This window comes from Salvelinus fontinalis, chromosome 38 (genome assembly GCF_029448725.1).
Source record: "Salvelinus fontinalis isolate EN_2023a chromosome 38, ASM2944872v1, whole genome shotgun sequence".
Lineage (NCBI taxonomy): Eukaryota > Metazoa > Chordata > Actinopteri > Salmoniformes > Salmonidae > Salvelinus > Salvelinus fontinalis.
Genome location: NC_074702.1, coordinates 6,327,673 through 6,345,613, shown reverse-complemented (window position 1 = coordinate 6,345,613; position 17,941 = coordinate 6,327,673). Strand labels below are relative to the sequence as shown.

General features: G+C 43.7%; 1 protein-coding gene across 1 annotated transcript in view; it reads right to left on the bottom strand.

Moving 5' to 3' along the window:
* Nucleotides 1-480: 480 nt before the first annotated feature.
* The window catches only part of LOC129837233 (inward rectifier potassium channel 2-like), a 73,392-nt gene continuing 55,931 nt past the window's right edge, over nt 481-17,941 (bottom strand). The window contains exons 3-6 of the mRNA XM_055903233.1: nt 13,449-13,618; nt 6,359-13,177; nt 4,717-5,034; nt 481-4,360 (exon numbers count right to left, since the gene is read on the bottom strand). Coding sequence (XP_055759208.1) covers nt 4,127-4,360; nt 4,717-5,034; nt 6,359-7,396 — 1,590 coding nt within the window. The 5' untranslated portion in view covers nt 7,397-13,177; nt 13,449-13,618 and the 3' untranslated portion in view covers nt 481-4,126. The remainder of the gene's footprint in view (nt 4,361-4,716; nt 5,035-6,358; nt 13,178-13,448; nt 13,619-17,941) is intronic.

Below are 17,941 nucleotides of genomic sequence, written 5' to 3'. Positions count from 1 at the left end.
GGCTACTAAAAGAGGTGACCGCCCCAGATTCCTACTAACAGTTACGGTCTCCGAGTCTTAAGAATCCTGTGTTGACGTCTGGCTGGCGACCGCAGCTACAGCATGCTATAGTACTGCTCAAAGGGTTTTGCCATTTAAAGACGAAACCGGTGCACCAGTCATTGCTCATCAATTATTCTGATTGTATAGGAATAGGTATTCTTCTAAAAATAGATAATTTCTGTTGCATTATGATTTAAAAAAAATAGTTTTTAGGTAATAAACATGTGATAACATATTCTATGGAGTTTACAAGCCTGCACACCTTGCACAGTAAAGACACAGTAATTAACTGTATTGTAATGGCGGCAGTCTTTTACAGATATGCAGGCCTATGTTGTGACCAACTACACCTTTCCATTCAGCAAAAAATTAATTAGACTTTTATTTGGCAATGAGAGAATCTGAGACTCAAGTACAAAATACACCATAATTGACTCATATCAATCAATGTGTTTTATTTGCTCTATAGTGCCATTCTTTTTCACATGGAAGTGCTTTCTGCCACAAACAGTAGTGAAATGATTATTTGTTGTGATACAACAGAGAAGGATGGGAACGTATACAGTGGTATCTGTAGGAACAAATAATAGAGCACAGCTAGTAACAACCCGATTCCACTAACCTAAATCCCAACATACCTTGACCTGCAATATCAACATTTTATTCTGGAATCTAATAAAGCAACCAACCAGGAAGTCATCAAGTAATCCATCTGGCTATGTTGTTGTTGTGTGGGATGCATAATAAAAAAAAAAGGCTAACACAGAGGTCAGAGTCCTGGTGGTCAGGGTTCAAGTTACCCCCCACAGGAAGTGGAGCAGACGGGACCGGCCATTCACCTATAAATAGAACTCGGTAGCCATGGAGACATAGGAAAATAAGGAAAGACACGGAAGTTGAATAAATGTCAATAACACCAACTATAACCGATCAATATGGTTGTAAATCTTATCATGGAATCTGCTTTAAAAGGTGAAATATCCATGTTTCCTGTTCAAAAGGTAAGTGTGTGTGAAGTGCTGCTTTCTATATACAGTATGTGACGTCTTAAAATGCCATTTCAATAGCAGTTTGTGTGCTTTTACAGTGCTTTGTATGTACGTATGTGATATTTGCCTTTGAGTTCATCCATAGTGTCAACTTACTTCTGTGCAAAGATGCAAGTAAAAGTTTCAGAGTTGCCGTCCTTGTAGTAGGTAGAACAATACAGCTCTGTTGTATCATCTAGTGGTCAAAACAATTGGTCAACACTTTACATGAAGTTATATCATGTAGATTCATGATATATTGTGCATGGTAACTGCTGGTAAGGTGCATAACCCAATGATTTTGAATTGTAATACTGCAAAAGTAAACTGAATAGATTCTATTTGAAATAATTACTTAGTTATTATGTAATACCACACATGGCAGTTTAACTTAATGTAAAGTGTGACTAAATATTGTGATAGTAACGGCATAGAAGTTAGAACTCTTCATCGCTCAATAACATCAGTATACATATTTCAGAAACCATCACTTTCAGAAGAGTTACACAAATCAACAAAATAGACAGGCAATAGAAACATCTCATTTGAACATTGCAAATCATGTGCTAGTTATAGAATAACACCATAGACTTCTCTTTGAATGCACCACCCAATGCATTAGTCTCCCACATAGTGTGAGACAGACCAAAGCAGAACCATAGAATTCAGGATTAGTCATCCATTCTAATTCTTTGAACAGAACCTCTCTCAGAGAACAGAATGTCACAGAAATTCAATTCCTCCTCAGGTGGTTTGTCAGTGCAGTTGTGAGCCCTCACAGTTTACAGTTAGAACAGGAAGATGTAGGGAGGGGTCCGGGAGGTTTTCCTTACGTTAATGTACTGCAGTGAAGTGACAGTCGTACGTTTCAGGTCCTCAGTACATGCTTCCAGTGGTCATGAAAGTCCAACAGGTTTACGGTCCATTTACAGTCCCAGCTTAGGGTGCTCTGCCAAGGCCTGTACACTTCCAACAATGTCACCTTAAAGGTAAACTCAGCTAAATGACGTTGCCACGAGCAGCACTGCAGTTATTGAGATGAGCGAGATGCAAGAATTCACTAGCACAGTCACACACAAGCGGGTGAAAGTAGATGTAATTTCTTCCCAGTATGGGACCTCCTATGTTCACATGATCACAGAATTCCATATAGAATCCCTATTCATTCATTACATATAGAATCTCTATTAATTCATTAGGATCTCTGTGGGCCTAGTACTAAAGATTTGTTATTTAACTTTTAAAATGTATTACCTTCTACTGTGGCATAAACCACCAGCCATGATGTTTGTCAAACATTCACTTCAAAGGGCTCCTTTACATGTTCATCCACTCTCAACATATGTCCAGCCTCCAAACAGTGGTAAATGGAAAGAGACATCTGTTACACAAAACACCGCAAAGTGTAATGACATTTTGGTGATTGTCATTAGGCCAGAATTTATGCGTCCACTGCTGTCCGTGCGCGTCAGCTATTCATCTCAGCATCGGCAACATTTTGTTTTCATTATTGTGATAGGCTCATGTTTTACCAGTATGGAATACCTCACTATTTATTTAAACAGCGGAGAAGTTGAGCCTCACACTTCAACGCTCTTAGTTGTTGTGGAAATTGCCCCTCTCTGCTGTTTACTTTCTGCATCTACGTCATTCTGCATCTGAGTCTACCTTTAACATCCCCCATTTCCCCCTTAAAATTCTACCAAATATACAGTATTCAGCAAATTAACTAAATAAAGAAAATACTGAGGAAAATCATACAAAGTTAAATGTTTGAGGAACACAGAATCTCAGGTGACAGAATCTCATATTCAAGACAGAGGTAAACATTAACACAAGATTGTCCCTTCAGCTGGGTACTGTAGAATTTAAAAATAACATAAGGTAACATTTTAATCAAAGTTCTGCTTACATAGTACTTATACACCTTTGTTTGTTAACCATAGTTAACCATATTAAACAATGAATCATACGTTTAGAAGTAGACCTTTAAATAACATGTTACCAGACTATGCACTCATATGGTTTTGTGCTGACACTGCACCCAGTTGAACATGCAACATGTTGGATTAAATAAAGTAAATATAGAATAGTCTTGCATTATAAATACAGAATAACAACATACAGTACAAGTCAAAGAAACAGCTTAAAACCGCTGCTTATTTTCAGCTGTTTCTCTGTATCCATTTTGTTACATATCAGTCTAACACAACAGACCTGCTCAAACCTTGACAGAACACAAATGACCAGAATCCAAAACATTTCAATAATGCCTTGTCATTCAACAAACATCCCTCAATGTGTAGATATACACCGTTTTACCTCATTCTGTCACACAGTATTCAACATCCACAGGTTTGGGGTAGAAGTTACCCGTAGGCACAGATCTAGGATCAGCTTAGCCTCTCCAAAACCTAACCTTCACCATCAGGGGGCAGAAACACTAAACTGGTCATAGCTCAGTGTCTAGGGGGCAGCTTCACCTTACTCCCATGTGTCCAGTGTGAGTTGTAACTGAACAGGAGCTGCAGTTACAGACTGAAGCCAATAGGGGTCAGTGTTGTATGTGTGGTCAGTTAGGTGCTGGAGCCAGTGGTGAATGTAGCGGTTGGTTGACGGGACGGGTCTGAGACAGACGGGTTCATAATGATTCTGAAAGATCGCTATGTCCAAATCAGCCAACACAGTCAGAGTAGCAGCAGCCCATCTACCCCTTTCAATGACAATTCTCTCTCTATTTCTCTCTTTCTATCCCTCTCTTTCCTTTTCTGTCCTATCTGTATGTCCTTTTCTCTCTCTGTTTGACAGTATACAGTATCTCTCTCTCTCCGTTTGTCTCTCGGCATCTTTGTCGTGTCTTCTGTTTCTCTTTCTATACCTCTCTCAACTTCAGTCTCTCAATGTTGTCCTTTTCCCTAAATCGTGTACTTACCTTTCTCTACTTTGGTCTCTTTCACTATGAAGCCTGTCTCTCTTTCTGCCTCTCTCTCCCTCTGTCTGTCCCTGACTTCCTGTGGATCCCAGGTCACTTCCTGTCCCCTCTGCCTGTCGCCTCCCTAGTTAGTGTGGGTGGGTTGTGAGAGGGAGGATCGGTGGGTCAGGGGGGAGGAGCGGCCGCCAGGGTTGCCCTCAGGGTCATTGTCAGGGGAGACGAGCTGCAGGGCTACTTCGTTCTCGTAGCAGAATGAGGAGCGTGAGCCCTGGATGTACTTCTGCTCGGCCAACTCTTTAGCGCTGCAAGAGGGTGTGCTGGGAATCTCATAGGTCCGGTGGAAGAACGAGTAGTCCACCTGGATAAGAAAAAGAGAGGGGTCACTCTGGATAAGAAAAAGAGAGGGGTCACTCTGGATAAGAAAAAGAGAGGGGTCACTGGATAAGAAAAAGAAAGGGGTCACTCTGGATAAGAAAAAGAGAGGGATCACTGGATAAGAAAAAGAGAGGGGTCACTGGATAAGAAAAAGAGAGGGGTCACTCTGGATAAGAAAAAGAGAGGGGTCACTCTGGATAAGAAAAAGAGAGGGGTCACTCTGGATAAGAGTGTCTGCTGAATGGCTAAAATGTAGAGAAAAGGGAAAACGTAACAACGAAGCTAGCGGAGCAGAAACTCTTTCCTCTTTTGTTTCTATAGTCCCTCTCCACCTCTTACCTGGTAACAGTTCTTCCTCTGGAAGAGCACAGGTTCGAAGCGGTGACCCCAGAGGATCTCGGAGGCGAGGTAGGAGCTGCGACACTGTGTGGTCATGGCTGTGGCCTCCACCATACCCTCCAGAATGACCACCACCTCCAGCTCCGAGTCGCCCTCCAGCGTCCGACGGTCCATCTCGAAAAACGGCGACTCATCGTTGATCTCGTGGACGATGGTTACCGGGGAAACCAGGAAGATGCGGTCGGTTCCCGTGTCGAATCCCACGTTGATGTCCTCGTTGTCCAGCGGGAGGAACTCTCCCTCTGGGGTCACCCTCGGCTGGGGGAGGGGGGAAGAACAGGGGTAGAGAAAGGGAAGTACAGAGGGTATGAGGTTAGTGATTAAGTGTTGAGTTTTTACATTGTTTACAGGAACGTTGTGTATAGTTCAATCCAAAGCCTTAAGTGTTATGTTCCACAGAAAGCGCTCGCCTGCCTATATTTCTTGGCTGCACCAGTCTGCAGCCATACTCCGCAGGCCTAGGCTTACTACATAACATTTTTCCTTAGTCAATCCCCAGCCTCAGCACTGAGAAATACAATGCTGCCATGATCCCCTAAAACTTATCAAAGCTGCCCCGTCTGAACTTTGACATGGTCAAGCTTTAAAGAAGATCTAAATGTCCCTCTCTTCACCTCCCTGCTCTGGAGCGTTACAACCCACAGGACAATGAAAGCAGTGGTAGGTAAGGGCCACATGAAACACAATAGATACAGACCGGCAGACAATACGTCAGAACACACACCACCTCGCAAACTTTCACCAAAATTGCTAACAGATGGCCAGAAAAGAGTATTATCTATATACAGTACACACACACACACACACACACACACACACACACACACACACACACACACACACACACACACACACACACACACACACACACACACACACACACACACACACACACACACACACAGGTTTTGAGTTAAAGAATCCTGGGGAAATGAATCCCTTGGTAAATCTTCTAAACCCCTGAGGGAGAATAAAACAAGCTCTCATTAACCACAGACATCAGAGTACAGTCCAGATGGCCTCACCAATATCAATCTCCCTCTCCCTCTCTACTGCTCCCCCTCACTTTCCATCTCTCTCTCTCTCTCTCTCTCTCTCTCTCTCTCTCTCTCTCTCTCTCTCTCTCTCTCTCTCTCTCTCTCTCTCTCTCTCTCTCTCTCTCTCTCTCTCTCTCTCTCCTTCTCTCTCTCCACCATTATTAATACAGTACTGATGTGTCCTGCCTCTTCTACTGTTTACAACCCCTTCAGTATCTTTACAGTTACTAATGTGTCCTGCCTCTTCTACTGGTTACAGCCCCTTCAGTCTCTTTACAGTTACTGATGTGTCCTGCCTCTTGTACTGTTTACAGCCCCTTCAGTCTCTTTACAGTTACTGATGTGTCCTGCCTCGTCTACTGTTTACAGCCCCTTCAGTCTCTTTACAGTTACTGATGTGTCCTGCCTCGTCTTCTGTTTACAGCCCCTTCAGTCTCTTTACAGTTACTGATGTGTCCTGCCTCTTCTACTGTTTACAGCCCCTTACGTCTCTTTGCTCCCTTCTTTCATCCCTCTACCAATCTTCGTCTTCTCTCCTTTCTTACCTTTAATAGCTGTGCACGTACGTGTGCCTCTACCAGGTGGCTCTTGCGTAGGTTCCCCACCCTCCACATCATGCAGAGTTTCCCGTCTCTCAGCGCCACCACTGCCGTGTCAGAGAACAACAGCGTCTCGTTACGCTTCTTGGGCTTAGCGATCTTCGCCATGACCGCTCCGATGATGAAGGCGTCGATGATGCAGCCCACAATGCACTGCAAGACGACCGCCATCACCGCCAGGGGGCAGGACTCAGTCACGCTGCGGAAGCCGTAACCGATGGACGTCTGCGTCTCCAGGGAGAACAGGAAGGCCGCCATAAAGCTGTTCACCTGAACGAAACACGTTTCCTCCACTTCCACCACCGCCCCTGCCCCGGACTCATCTCCTCCCCCGGAAGAGGCACCCGAGCTGGGGTTGAGGCGGATGGCGAAGTCCCCGTGCGCGGCGGCAATGAGCCAGTAGACGAAGCCAAAGAGCAGCCAGGAGAGGAGGAAGGAGAGGCAGAAGATGACTAGCATCCAACGCCAGCGGATGTCCACGCAGGTGGTGAAGAGGTCGCTGAGGTAACGCTGGCCCCTCTCGCTCATGTTGACGAAGGTGACGTTGCAGCGCCCGTCCTTGCCCACAAAGCGGTGGCGGGGCCGGCGGCTAGAGCGCCGGGTGGGCCGGCGGCTTGAGGAGGAAGGGGACGACAGTGTTGAATCTCGGTCCGAGGACGAACAGCCTTCTCCCCTTCTCCCCAGACTTCCGCCCCTCCCGCCCCTCAGTCCTGAGCGCCCTCCTCCTTTCATCGATCCTTCCCCTCCTCCTGCCTCCAGGGCTCCGCTGGGCCTCCGTGCATTGCTGCCGTTGCCCTGCAGGGGGAGTGCTTTGCCATTTCGGTTGTGTGTGGGAGAGGGGCTGGTGGGGCTCCCTGAGCCTCCCGTGCTGCCCCCCACCCTGGCCGTGTCAGCAACACTCAGAGCCAGCTTAATGACTTCCTCCTCGTCTACCAGCCCGTCAACCACTGCACTGAAACGTCGCTTAACACGCGCCGCTCCCATGGTGCTAAATACAATGTCTTACGCTGATGACGCTGTAGTCTCAACTCCTATGTGCTTTGTGAGTTTATGACCACCTAGATATTGATAAGAACCTGGTGTTCTGTTCTTCTTTCCAGTTCCACTGTTTCTATGGTGAAAAGTAATCCATCTGATGTGGTAAAGGTAGATCCATGAGGAAAAACTGTATCCTGCAGTAGATGACTTCCCTCACTTCCCGGATCATTGTTCCACTAACTTTTTATTAACAGTCAATGTTACTCACAGCTCTACAGTGTCCTGATTCACAGTCTTCCTTCCATTCTCCTGAAGGAAGCTCAGTGGTCAAGTTGTTGCTGTATATACTCCTCTGGTCAACAGGCAGTTGTTTCAGAAACGTATTCCACAGCAGCAGATAGACAGTCTCGCAGTAATACTGTATAGTCCCTGTAGTACTTACACTCCTTTGGGCTGAGCAGGGAGGTTACACACGTGTCCAGGGTATCAACAGGAGGGACCCATAGTCTGTGGTCATCTTACGAGGGAGCGGGAGTTTTGCTGATAGTTTGAAACAGCACGAGGGAAACACATTGAGCAGGCTACAGGAACTGAGAAGCTTGAAGGGATGAGAGCTGGGGATACAATGGGGTAGTAGTAAGGAGGATATATACTCCCCACATTCACTAAAGTGCAATATGACAATACAGAGTCCAGGGGTAGATCCACAGTACAGTACAATCAAACGGTGTCTATGTTTCTAACACATATCTAACATGCAACCAGCAGAGAAAAGAATAGCATGCTGTTTCTTACGTTCCATAATCTTCATTTCCCAGTGGTTTGGTCATGGAAAATACACAAGGCAGATTGAAACAGAGGAGGAACTCCTTAGACTATTGACTCAGATAATGGTACACAATTCCAATACATTCACTTCCTATCAGTCAGAATATGTTCCTCCACCCTTTTATATCTATGTTTCCTTTGCTACAGGGCCTTGGAATACATTTATGAGCTACAGTAGCCATGCACTGTGTAAATAATACTCACTCAGTTTCTCTCACAAGTGGGAGACTGTGACCAGCATTTTCCCCTCAAATCCAAGTATCTTTTCCAAGACACAAAAGTCCTCAAATGCCAGTGGTGAGTTCTTGGCACAACAAAAGCAGACTTTTAGAGACATTTGAAATATGTCTCAGGTGACTGCTTTTTTAACAGCATATCCTGTTCCTGAGAGTCTCTGTGTTTCTCCTAAAGGCATTGTCAATTCAGTACAGAACACACTGCACAGACTGACTACTGACCAGATCAACTACATCGTATTCACTCAGTGTTGTAAAAATGTATACAACAATAAGGAGACTTACTCTCCACTACAACTGCATGGGAGAATTCTCTATAACAGAGGGAGTGAGGGAAAGAGAGGGAGAAAGACAATAAATAAAAAGAGAGAGAATGAAATTACTTGACTAGAACGCCAAGGCATGTACAATTGTGTGTACTTTCTGTGTACCTATGTTTGTGTATCATCCTATACATATGATACCAGGATTAATTCTATACAACACCTATTATAGAGTCAAAGTGAATGTGTAGGAGGAGCAGAATCCTATTGGCCGGTTGTGGGGAAAGAGGGGAGGGGTAACAGGCACACAGGGTATACACCCGTCGATGACTACGAAAACTCAGAGCTCAAAGATTATTTCAGAGGTCAAATCCTGTCCAATCCTGAGACCGGAGGTGCTGTGTCCTTGTTTTTTCCAAACGGGTTGGCTTTAGTTCTCTCCTCTTGGTTCAAGTGTCACACTCAACACCCCTGCTTGACAGAGAACACACATGTTTATCCATTTCAGAAAAGCTTCCAGTCTAATTCCTTTGGAAAAATGTGGCAATAATGGGCAGAGGACGTGCAAGGAAAACTGGGTAAAAACAACGACCCACTGAGGCAAACAAAGGTAATATTTTGGGAAGAGAGATTTTTTTGTTTGTTGCATGCCAAATCCCTTTGGGATAAAAACAAAGAAAAGTCAAAAGGTTTGATTCAGGGCAAATCCAAATGACACAAAAAATGTTTGGTTGTGATATTAGACTTTACCTTCCGTACACATTTCCAATGGACTGTGGTTTCGAACACTGGCAAGTCTTTGACCCCCAGTGAACAAGCTAAACATGTTACTAGGTTGCTGAGGAACAGTTCAACCCTTCACCAGCTCCCTGAGGACAGTTTACAGTGTAACACCTTGACCAGATCACTGAGGACAGTTTACAGTGTAACACCCTGACTAGGAGCAACAAAGGCACAACACAGGAGAATACCAAGGCAACAGTCGTTACCTGGTGTCCTAGGTTTACACAGAGACAGATGTTAACTACTGTCCTAGGTTTACACAGAGACAGATGTTACCTACTATCCTGGGTTCACACAGAGACAGATGTTACCTACTGTCCTAGGTTTACACAGAGACAGATGTTAACTACTGTCCTAGGTTTACACAGAGACAGATGTTAACTACTGTCCTAGGTTTACACAGAGACAGATGTTAACTACTGTCCTAGGTTTACACAGAGACAGATGTTAACTACTGTCCTAGGTTTACACAGAGACAGATGTTAACTACTGTCCTAGGTTTACACAGAGACAGATGTTACCTACTGTCCTAGGTTTACACAGAGACAGATGTTAACTACTGTCCTAGGTTTACACAGAGACAGATGTTAACTACTGTCCTAGGTTTACACAGAGACAGATGTTAACTACTGTCCTAGGTTTACACAGAGACAGATGTTACCTACTGTCCTAGGTTTACACAGAGACAGATGTTAACTACTGTCCTAGGTTTACACAGAGACAGATGTTACCTACTATCCTGGGTTCACACAGAGACAGATGTTACCTACTGTCCTAGGTTTACACAGAGACAGATGTTAACTACTGTCCTAGGTTTACACAGAGACAGATGTTAACTACTGTCCTAGGTTTACACAGAGACAGATGTTAACTACTGTCCTAGGTTTACACAGAGACAGATGTTAACTACTGTCCTAGGTTTACACAGAGACAGATGTTAACTACTGTCCTAGGTTTACACAGAGACAGATGTTACCTACTGTCCTAGGTTTACACAGAGACAGATGTTAACTACTGTCCTAGGTTTACACAGAGACAGGTGTTACCTGTTGTCCAATGTTTACACAGAGACAGGTGTTACCTGCTGTCCTAGGTTTACACAGAAACAGATGTTACCTACTGTCCTAGGTTTACACAGAGACAGGTGTTACCTACTGTCCTAGGTTTACACAGAGACAGATGTTAACTACTGTCCTAGGTTTACACAGAGACAGATGTTAACTACTGTCCTAGGTTTACACAGAGACAGGTGTTACCTACTGTCCTAGGTTTACACAGAGACAGATGTTAACTACTGTCCTAGGTTTACACAGAGACAGATGTTAACTACTGTCCTAGGTTTACACAGAGACAGGTGTTACCTACTGTCCTAGGTTTACACAGAGACAGATGTTACCTGTTGTCCAAGGTTTACACAGAGACAGATGTTACCTACTGTCCTAGGTTTACACAGAGACAGATGTTACCTACTGTCCTAGGTTTACACAGATACAGATGTTACCTGTTGTCCAAGGTTTACACAGAGACAGATGTTACCTTCTGTCCTAGGTTTACACAGAGACAGGTGTTACCTGTTGTCCAAGGTTTACACAGAGACAGGTGTTAACTACTGTCCTAGGTTTACACAGAGACAGATGTTAACTACTGTCCTAGGTTTACACAGAGACAGGTGTTACCTGTTGTCCAAGGTTTACACAGAGACAGATGCTACCTACTGTCCTAGGTTTACACAGAGACAGATGTTACCTACTGTCCTAGGTTTACACAGAGACAGGTGTTACCTGTAGTCCAAGGTTTACACAGAGACAGGTGTTACCTACTGTCCTAGGTTTACACAGAGACAGATGTTACCTGTTGTCCAAGGTTTACACAGAGACAGATGTTACCTGTTGTCCAAGGTTTACACAGAGACAGATGTTACCTTCTGTCCTAGGTTTACACAGAGACAGATGTTACCTGTTGTCCAAGGTTTACACAGAGACAGATGTTACCTATTGTCCAAGGTTTACACAGAGACAGATGTTACCTGTTGTCCAAGGTTTACACAGAGACAGGTGTTACCTACTGTCCTAGGTTTACACAGAGACAGATGTTACCTGTTGTCCAAGGTTTACACAGAGACAGGTGTTACCTGTTGTCCAAGGTTTACACAGAGACAGGTGTTACCTACTGTCCTAGGTTTACACAGAGACAGATGTTACCTACTGTCCTAGGTTTACACAGAGACAGATGTTACCTACTGTCCTAGGTTTACACAGAGACAGATGTTACCTGTTGTCCAAGGTTTACACAGAGACAGATGTTAACTACTGTCCTAGGTTTACACAGAGACAGATGTTACCTGTTGTCCAAGGTTTATACAGAATCAGGTGTTAACTACTGTCCAAGGTTTACACAGAGACAGGTGTTACTTACTGTCCTAGGTTTACACAGAGACAGATGTTAACTACTGTCCTAGGTTTACACAGAGACAGATGTTACCTGTTGTCCAAGGTTTATACAGAGACAGGTGTTAATTACTGTCCAAGGTTTACACAGAGACAGGTGTTACCTTCTGTCCTAGGTTTACACAGAGACAGATGTTACCTGTTGTCCAAGGTTTACACAGAGACAGATGTTAACTACTGTCCTAGGTTTACACAGAGACAGATGTTACCTGTTGTCCAAGGTTTATACAGAGCCAGGTGTTAACTACTGTCCAAGGTTTACACAGAGACAGGTGTTACCTACTGTCCTAGGTTTACACAGAGACAGATGTTAACTACTGTCCTAGGTTTACACAGAGACAGATGTTAACTACTGCCCTAGGTTTACACAGAGACAGATGTTACCTGTTGTCCAAGGTTTATACAGAGCCAGGTGTTAACTACTGTCCAAGGTTTACACAGAGACAGGTGTTACCTACTGTCCTAGGTTTACACAGAGACAGATGTTAACTACTGTCCTAGGTTTACACAGAGACAGATGTTAACTACTGTCCTAGGTTTACACAGAGACAGATGTTAACTACTGTCCTAGGTTTACACAGAGACAGATGTTACCTACTGTCCTAGGTTTACACAGAGACAGGTGTTAACTACTGTCCAAGGTTTACACAGAGACAGGTGTTAACTACTGTCCTAGGTTTACACAGAGACAGATGTTAACTACTGTCCTAGGTTTACACAGAGACAGGTGTTACCTGTTGTCCAAGGTTTATACAGAGACAGGTGTTAACTACTGTCCAAGGTTTACACAGAGACAGATGTTACCTACTGTCCTAGGTTTACACAGAGATAGATGTTACCTACTGTCCTAGGTTTATACAGAGCCAGGTGTTGTCATGTCACACAAACAGTAAGAGAGGGGTGAAGAGAAGAGAAGCCTCTACAACAAGTGGAAGTGGGGAAAGAGATCCCTCCTAAAGTGAGAGGTGACGTAGGGGTTCATTTTGACTGGTCTGCTGCCCTCCCTCTTTCAGGCATAGTAACAGGAATTTAGGGGCTGCACTTCTGAGAAAGTAGAGAACGCACAATCCTTCTCTCTTTCCTTCTTTCTCTGACGTTTTCTTCTTTCGCTCAGTCAGTCGTCTGGTTTCTTATCCCGTCTGGTTTCTTATCCCGTCTGGTTTCTTATCCCGTCTGGTTTCTTATCCCGTTTTTTTCCTCCCATGACGCCTCTCCTGTGTCCTTGCCAACCTGGGAATAACATGACAATACAGATGAAACCAACCAACAATCAGCATAAACAGAGATAAAACCATGACTTCAGATCTCCTTTGTGAAAACAGATGCCCTGATGATGTAAGCAGATAGGTCTTGTCTTGTGGACATTCTGAGAAGGTAAGACGGTAAAGAGCAAAAGGGCAGGATGGACTCACCGTCTCTAACCCTCTATGGTTTTCATCTTCATTTGTAATAGCTCAATGAAAACCCATAATAAAACCAATAAAATCATGTAATCAGTAACCTGTTCCTTGAGACTTGGTCTGTCTGGGTGCTCTGGTGTGGCTCTGTACCACAACAAATATTCCTGTGTCCAGTTTACTGGGATTGTTGATGTTGTGTCACTTCTTGGAAAGAATGGGAAGAAATGTCTCGGGAATTACAAATGAAAATGTCTCCATAGAGTCATGGAACCTGGAATGAAAAGAAAACAGAGGGGTGGAATAAGAGAACCACGTCCATTGTGATAGTTTACTGTATATCTTTACGGACATATTTTATGACCCATACAGGTGAATAAGCTGTGCATTTGGGCCCCAATACTGTACATCTTGATGGTTATTGCAAACACACACACATGTTTATTAAACTATTCTTCTGGGGACCAAACAATTTATTCCCATTTCAAATCCTACTTTCCATAACCCTTAACCCTAACGCTAACCTTAACCCCAAAATCCTAACCTTAAAACTAACCCAAACACAAACTCTAACCCTGAACCCTAACTCTAACCCTGAACCCTAACTCTAACACTAACCCTAACTCTAACACTAACACTGAACCCTAACTCTAACCCTGAACCCTAACTCTAACAGTAACTCTAACCTTGAACCCTAACTCTAATCCTGAACCCTAACCCTAACTCTAACTCTAACGCTGAACCCTAACCCTAACTCTAACCCTAACCCTAACCCTAACCCTAAATCTAACTCTAACGCTGAACCCTAACCCTAACTCTAACCCTAACCCTAAACCTAACCCTAACCCTAACACTAATTCTAACCCTGAACCCTAACACTAACTCTAATTCTAACTCTAATACTAATTCTAATTCTAACACTAACTTTAAACTCTAATTCTAACCCTAACCCTAACTCTAACACTAATTCTAACACTAACTCTAAACTCTAATTCTAACCCTAACCCTAACTCTAACACTAATTCTAACACTAACTCTAAACTCTAATTCTAACCCTAACCCTAACTCTAACACTAATTCTAACACTAATTCTAACACTAACTCTAAACTCTAATTCTAACCCTAACTCTAACACTAATTCTAACTCTAACACTAATTCTAACTCTAACACTAATTCTAACTCTAACACTAATTCTAACTCTAACACTAATTCTAATTCTAACCCCTAAGCCTAAAAAAGCCTAAGAGGACTGGTGGAATGTCTCCAATTTTCCTTGTACTACTATCTTCATGAGGACTTCTGGTCCCCACAAGGATAGCCAAACCAAACCACACACACACACACACACACACACGTGTATTTGTGACACAGCGAGGGAATTACATATCACATATACAACTAGCCTGGGATCATTCCATTGTCATGCTAAAGTCCACTGCCATGCTGCTATGCATCACAACACTGCAGTGTACATGGAAACAACTACAGAGGAAAACTGATGTATTACAGAGGCAATATTTGATGAATCATGCTGCTGAAGAAGGACAAGGAGAAAGAGGGAGGAGACTCCAGTCACCCAAGTCATAGACTGTTCTCTCTGCTACCGTACGGCAAGCGGTACCGGAGCGCCAAGTCTGGGACCAAAAAGCTTCTTAACAGCTTCTACCCCCAAGCCATAGGACTGAAAAATTAATCAAATGGCCACCCGGACAATTTATATTGACACCCATTTGTTCTTACACTGCTGCTACTACTCGCTGTTTATTATCTATGCATAGTCACTTTACCCCAACCTATATGTACAAATGACCTAGACTGACCTGTACCCCCGCACATTGACTCGGTAACGGTACCCCCTGTATATAGCCTCATTACTGTTATTTTAGAATGAGACAGAGAGGAGGGGATGAACTGTAGTATATAGAATGAGACAGAGAAGAGGGGTGAACCGTAGTATATAGAATGAGACAGAGAAGAGGGGGTGAACCGTAGTATATAGAATGAGACAGAGAAGAGGGGGTGAACCGTAGTATATAGAATGAGACAGAGAGTAGAGGGGGTGAACCGTAGTATATAGAATAAGACGGAGAAGAGGGGGTGAACCGTAGTATATAGAATGAGACGGAGAAGAGGGGGTGAACCGTAGTATATAGAATGAGACAGAGAGAAGAGGGGGTGAACCGTAGTATATAGAATGAGACAGAGAGAAGAGGGGGTGAACCGTAGTATATAGAATGAGACGGAGTAGAGGGGGTGAACGGTAGTATATAGAATGAGACAGAGAGAAGAGGGGGTGAACTGTAGTATATAGAATGAGACAGAGAGAAGAGGGGGTGAACCGTAGTATATAGAATGAGACAGAGAGAAGAGGGGGTGAACCGTAGTATATAGAATGAGAGAGAGAAGAGGGGGTGAACCGTAGTATATAGAATGAGACAGAGAGAAGAGGGGGTGAACTGTAGTATATAGAATGAGACAGAGAAGAGGGGGTGAACCGTAGTATATAGAATGAGACAGAGAAGAGGGGTGAACCGTAGTATATAGAATGAGACAGAGAAGAGGGGTGAACTGTAGTATATAGAATGAGACAGAGAAGAGGGGTGAACCGTAGTATATAGAATGAGACGGAGAAGAGGGGGTGAACTGTAGTATATAGAATGAGACAGAGAAGAGGGGTGAACTGTAGTATATAGAATGAGACAGAGAAGAGGGGGTGAACCGTAGTATATAGAATGAGACGGAGTAGAGGGGGTGAACTGTAGTATATAGAATGAGACAGAGAAGGGGGGGGTGAACTGTAGTATATAGAATGAGACAGAGAGAAGAGGGGGTGATCCGTAGTATATAGAATGAGACAGAGAAGAGGGGGTGAACCGTAGTATATAGAATGAGACAGAGAGAAGAGGGGGTGAACCGTAGTATATAGAATGAGACAGAGAGAAGAGGGGGTGAACTGTAGTATATAGAATGAGACAGAGAGAAGAGGGGGTGAACTGTAGTATATAGAATGAGACAGAGAAGAGGGGGTGAACCGTAGTATATAGAATGAGACGGAGTAGAGGGGGTGAACCGTAGTATATAGAATGAGACAGAGAAGAGGGGGTGAACCGTAGTATATAGAATGAGACAGAGAGAAGAGGGGGTGAACTGTAGTATATAGAATGAGACAGAGAAGAGGGGTGAACCGTAGTATATAGAATGAGACAGAGAGAAGAGGGGGTGAACTGTAGTATATAGAATGAAACGGAGTAGAGGGGGTGAACCGTAGTATATAGAATGAGACAGAGAAGAGGGGGTGAACCGTAGTATATAGAATGAGACAGAGTAGAGGGGGTGAACTGTAGTATATAGAATGAGACAGAGAGAAGAGGGGGTGAACTGTAGTATATAGAATGAGACAGAGAAGAGGGGGTGAACCGTAGTATATAGAATGAGACGGAGTAGAGGGGGTGAACCGTAGTATATAGAATGAGACAGAGAAGAGGGGGTGAACCGTAGTATATAGAATGAGACAGAGAGAAGATGGGGTGAACCGTAGTATATAGAATGAGAGAGAGAGAAAAGGGGGTGAACCGTGGTATATAGAATGAGACAGAGTAGAGGGGGTGAACTGTAGTATATAGAATGAGACAGAGAAGAGGGGGTGAACTGTAGTATATAGAATGAGACAGAGAAGAGGGGGTGAACCGTAGTATATAGAATGAGACAGAGAAGAGGGGTGAACTGTAGTATATAGAATGAGACAGAGAAGAGGGGGTGAACTGTAGTATATAGAATGAGACAGAGAAGAGGGGGTGAACCGTAGTATATAGAATGAGACAGAGAGAAGAGGGGGTGAACCGTAGTATATAGAATGAGATAGAGAGAAGAGGGGGTGAACTGTAGTATATAGAATGAGACAGAGAAGAGGGGTGAACCGTAGTATATAGAATGAGACGGAGAAGAGGGGGTGAACTGTAGTATATAGAATGAGACAGAGAGTAGAGGGGGTGAACTGTAGTATATAGAATGAGACAGAGAAGAGGGGGTGAACTGTAGTATATAGAATGAGACAGAGAAGAGGGGGTGAACTGTAGTATATAGAATGAGACAGAGAGAAGAGGGGGTGAACCGTAGTATATAGAATGAGACAGAGAGTAGAGGGGGTGAACTGTAGTATATAGAATGAGACAGAGAAGAGGGGGTGAACTGTAGTATATAGAATGAGACAGAGAAGAGGGGGTGAACTGTAGTATATAGAATGAGACAGAGAGTAGTGGGGGTGAACTGTAGTATATAGAATGAGACAGAGAAGAGGGGGTGAACTGTAGTATATAGAATGAGACAGAGAGAAGACAGGGGTGAACTGTAGTATATAGAATGAGACAGAGAAGAGGGGGTGAACCGTAGTATATAGAATGAGACAGAGTGAAGAGGGGGTGAACCGTAGTATATAGAATGAGACAGAGAGAAGAGGGGGTGAACTGTAGTATATAGAATGAGACAGAGAAGAGGGGGTGAACTGTAGTATATAGAATGAGACGGAGTAGAGGGGGTGAACCGTAGTATATAGAATGAGACAGAGAAGAGGGGGTGAACTGTAGTATATAGAATGAG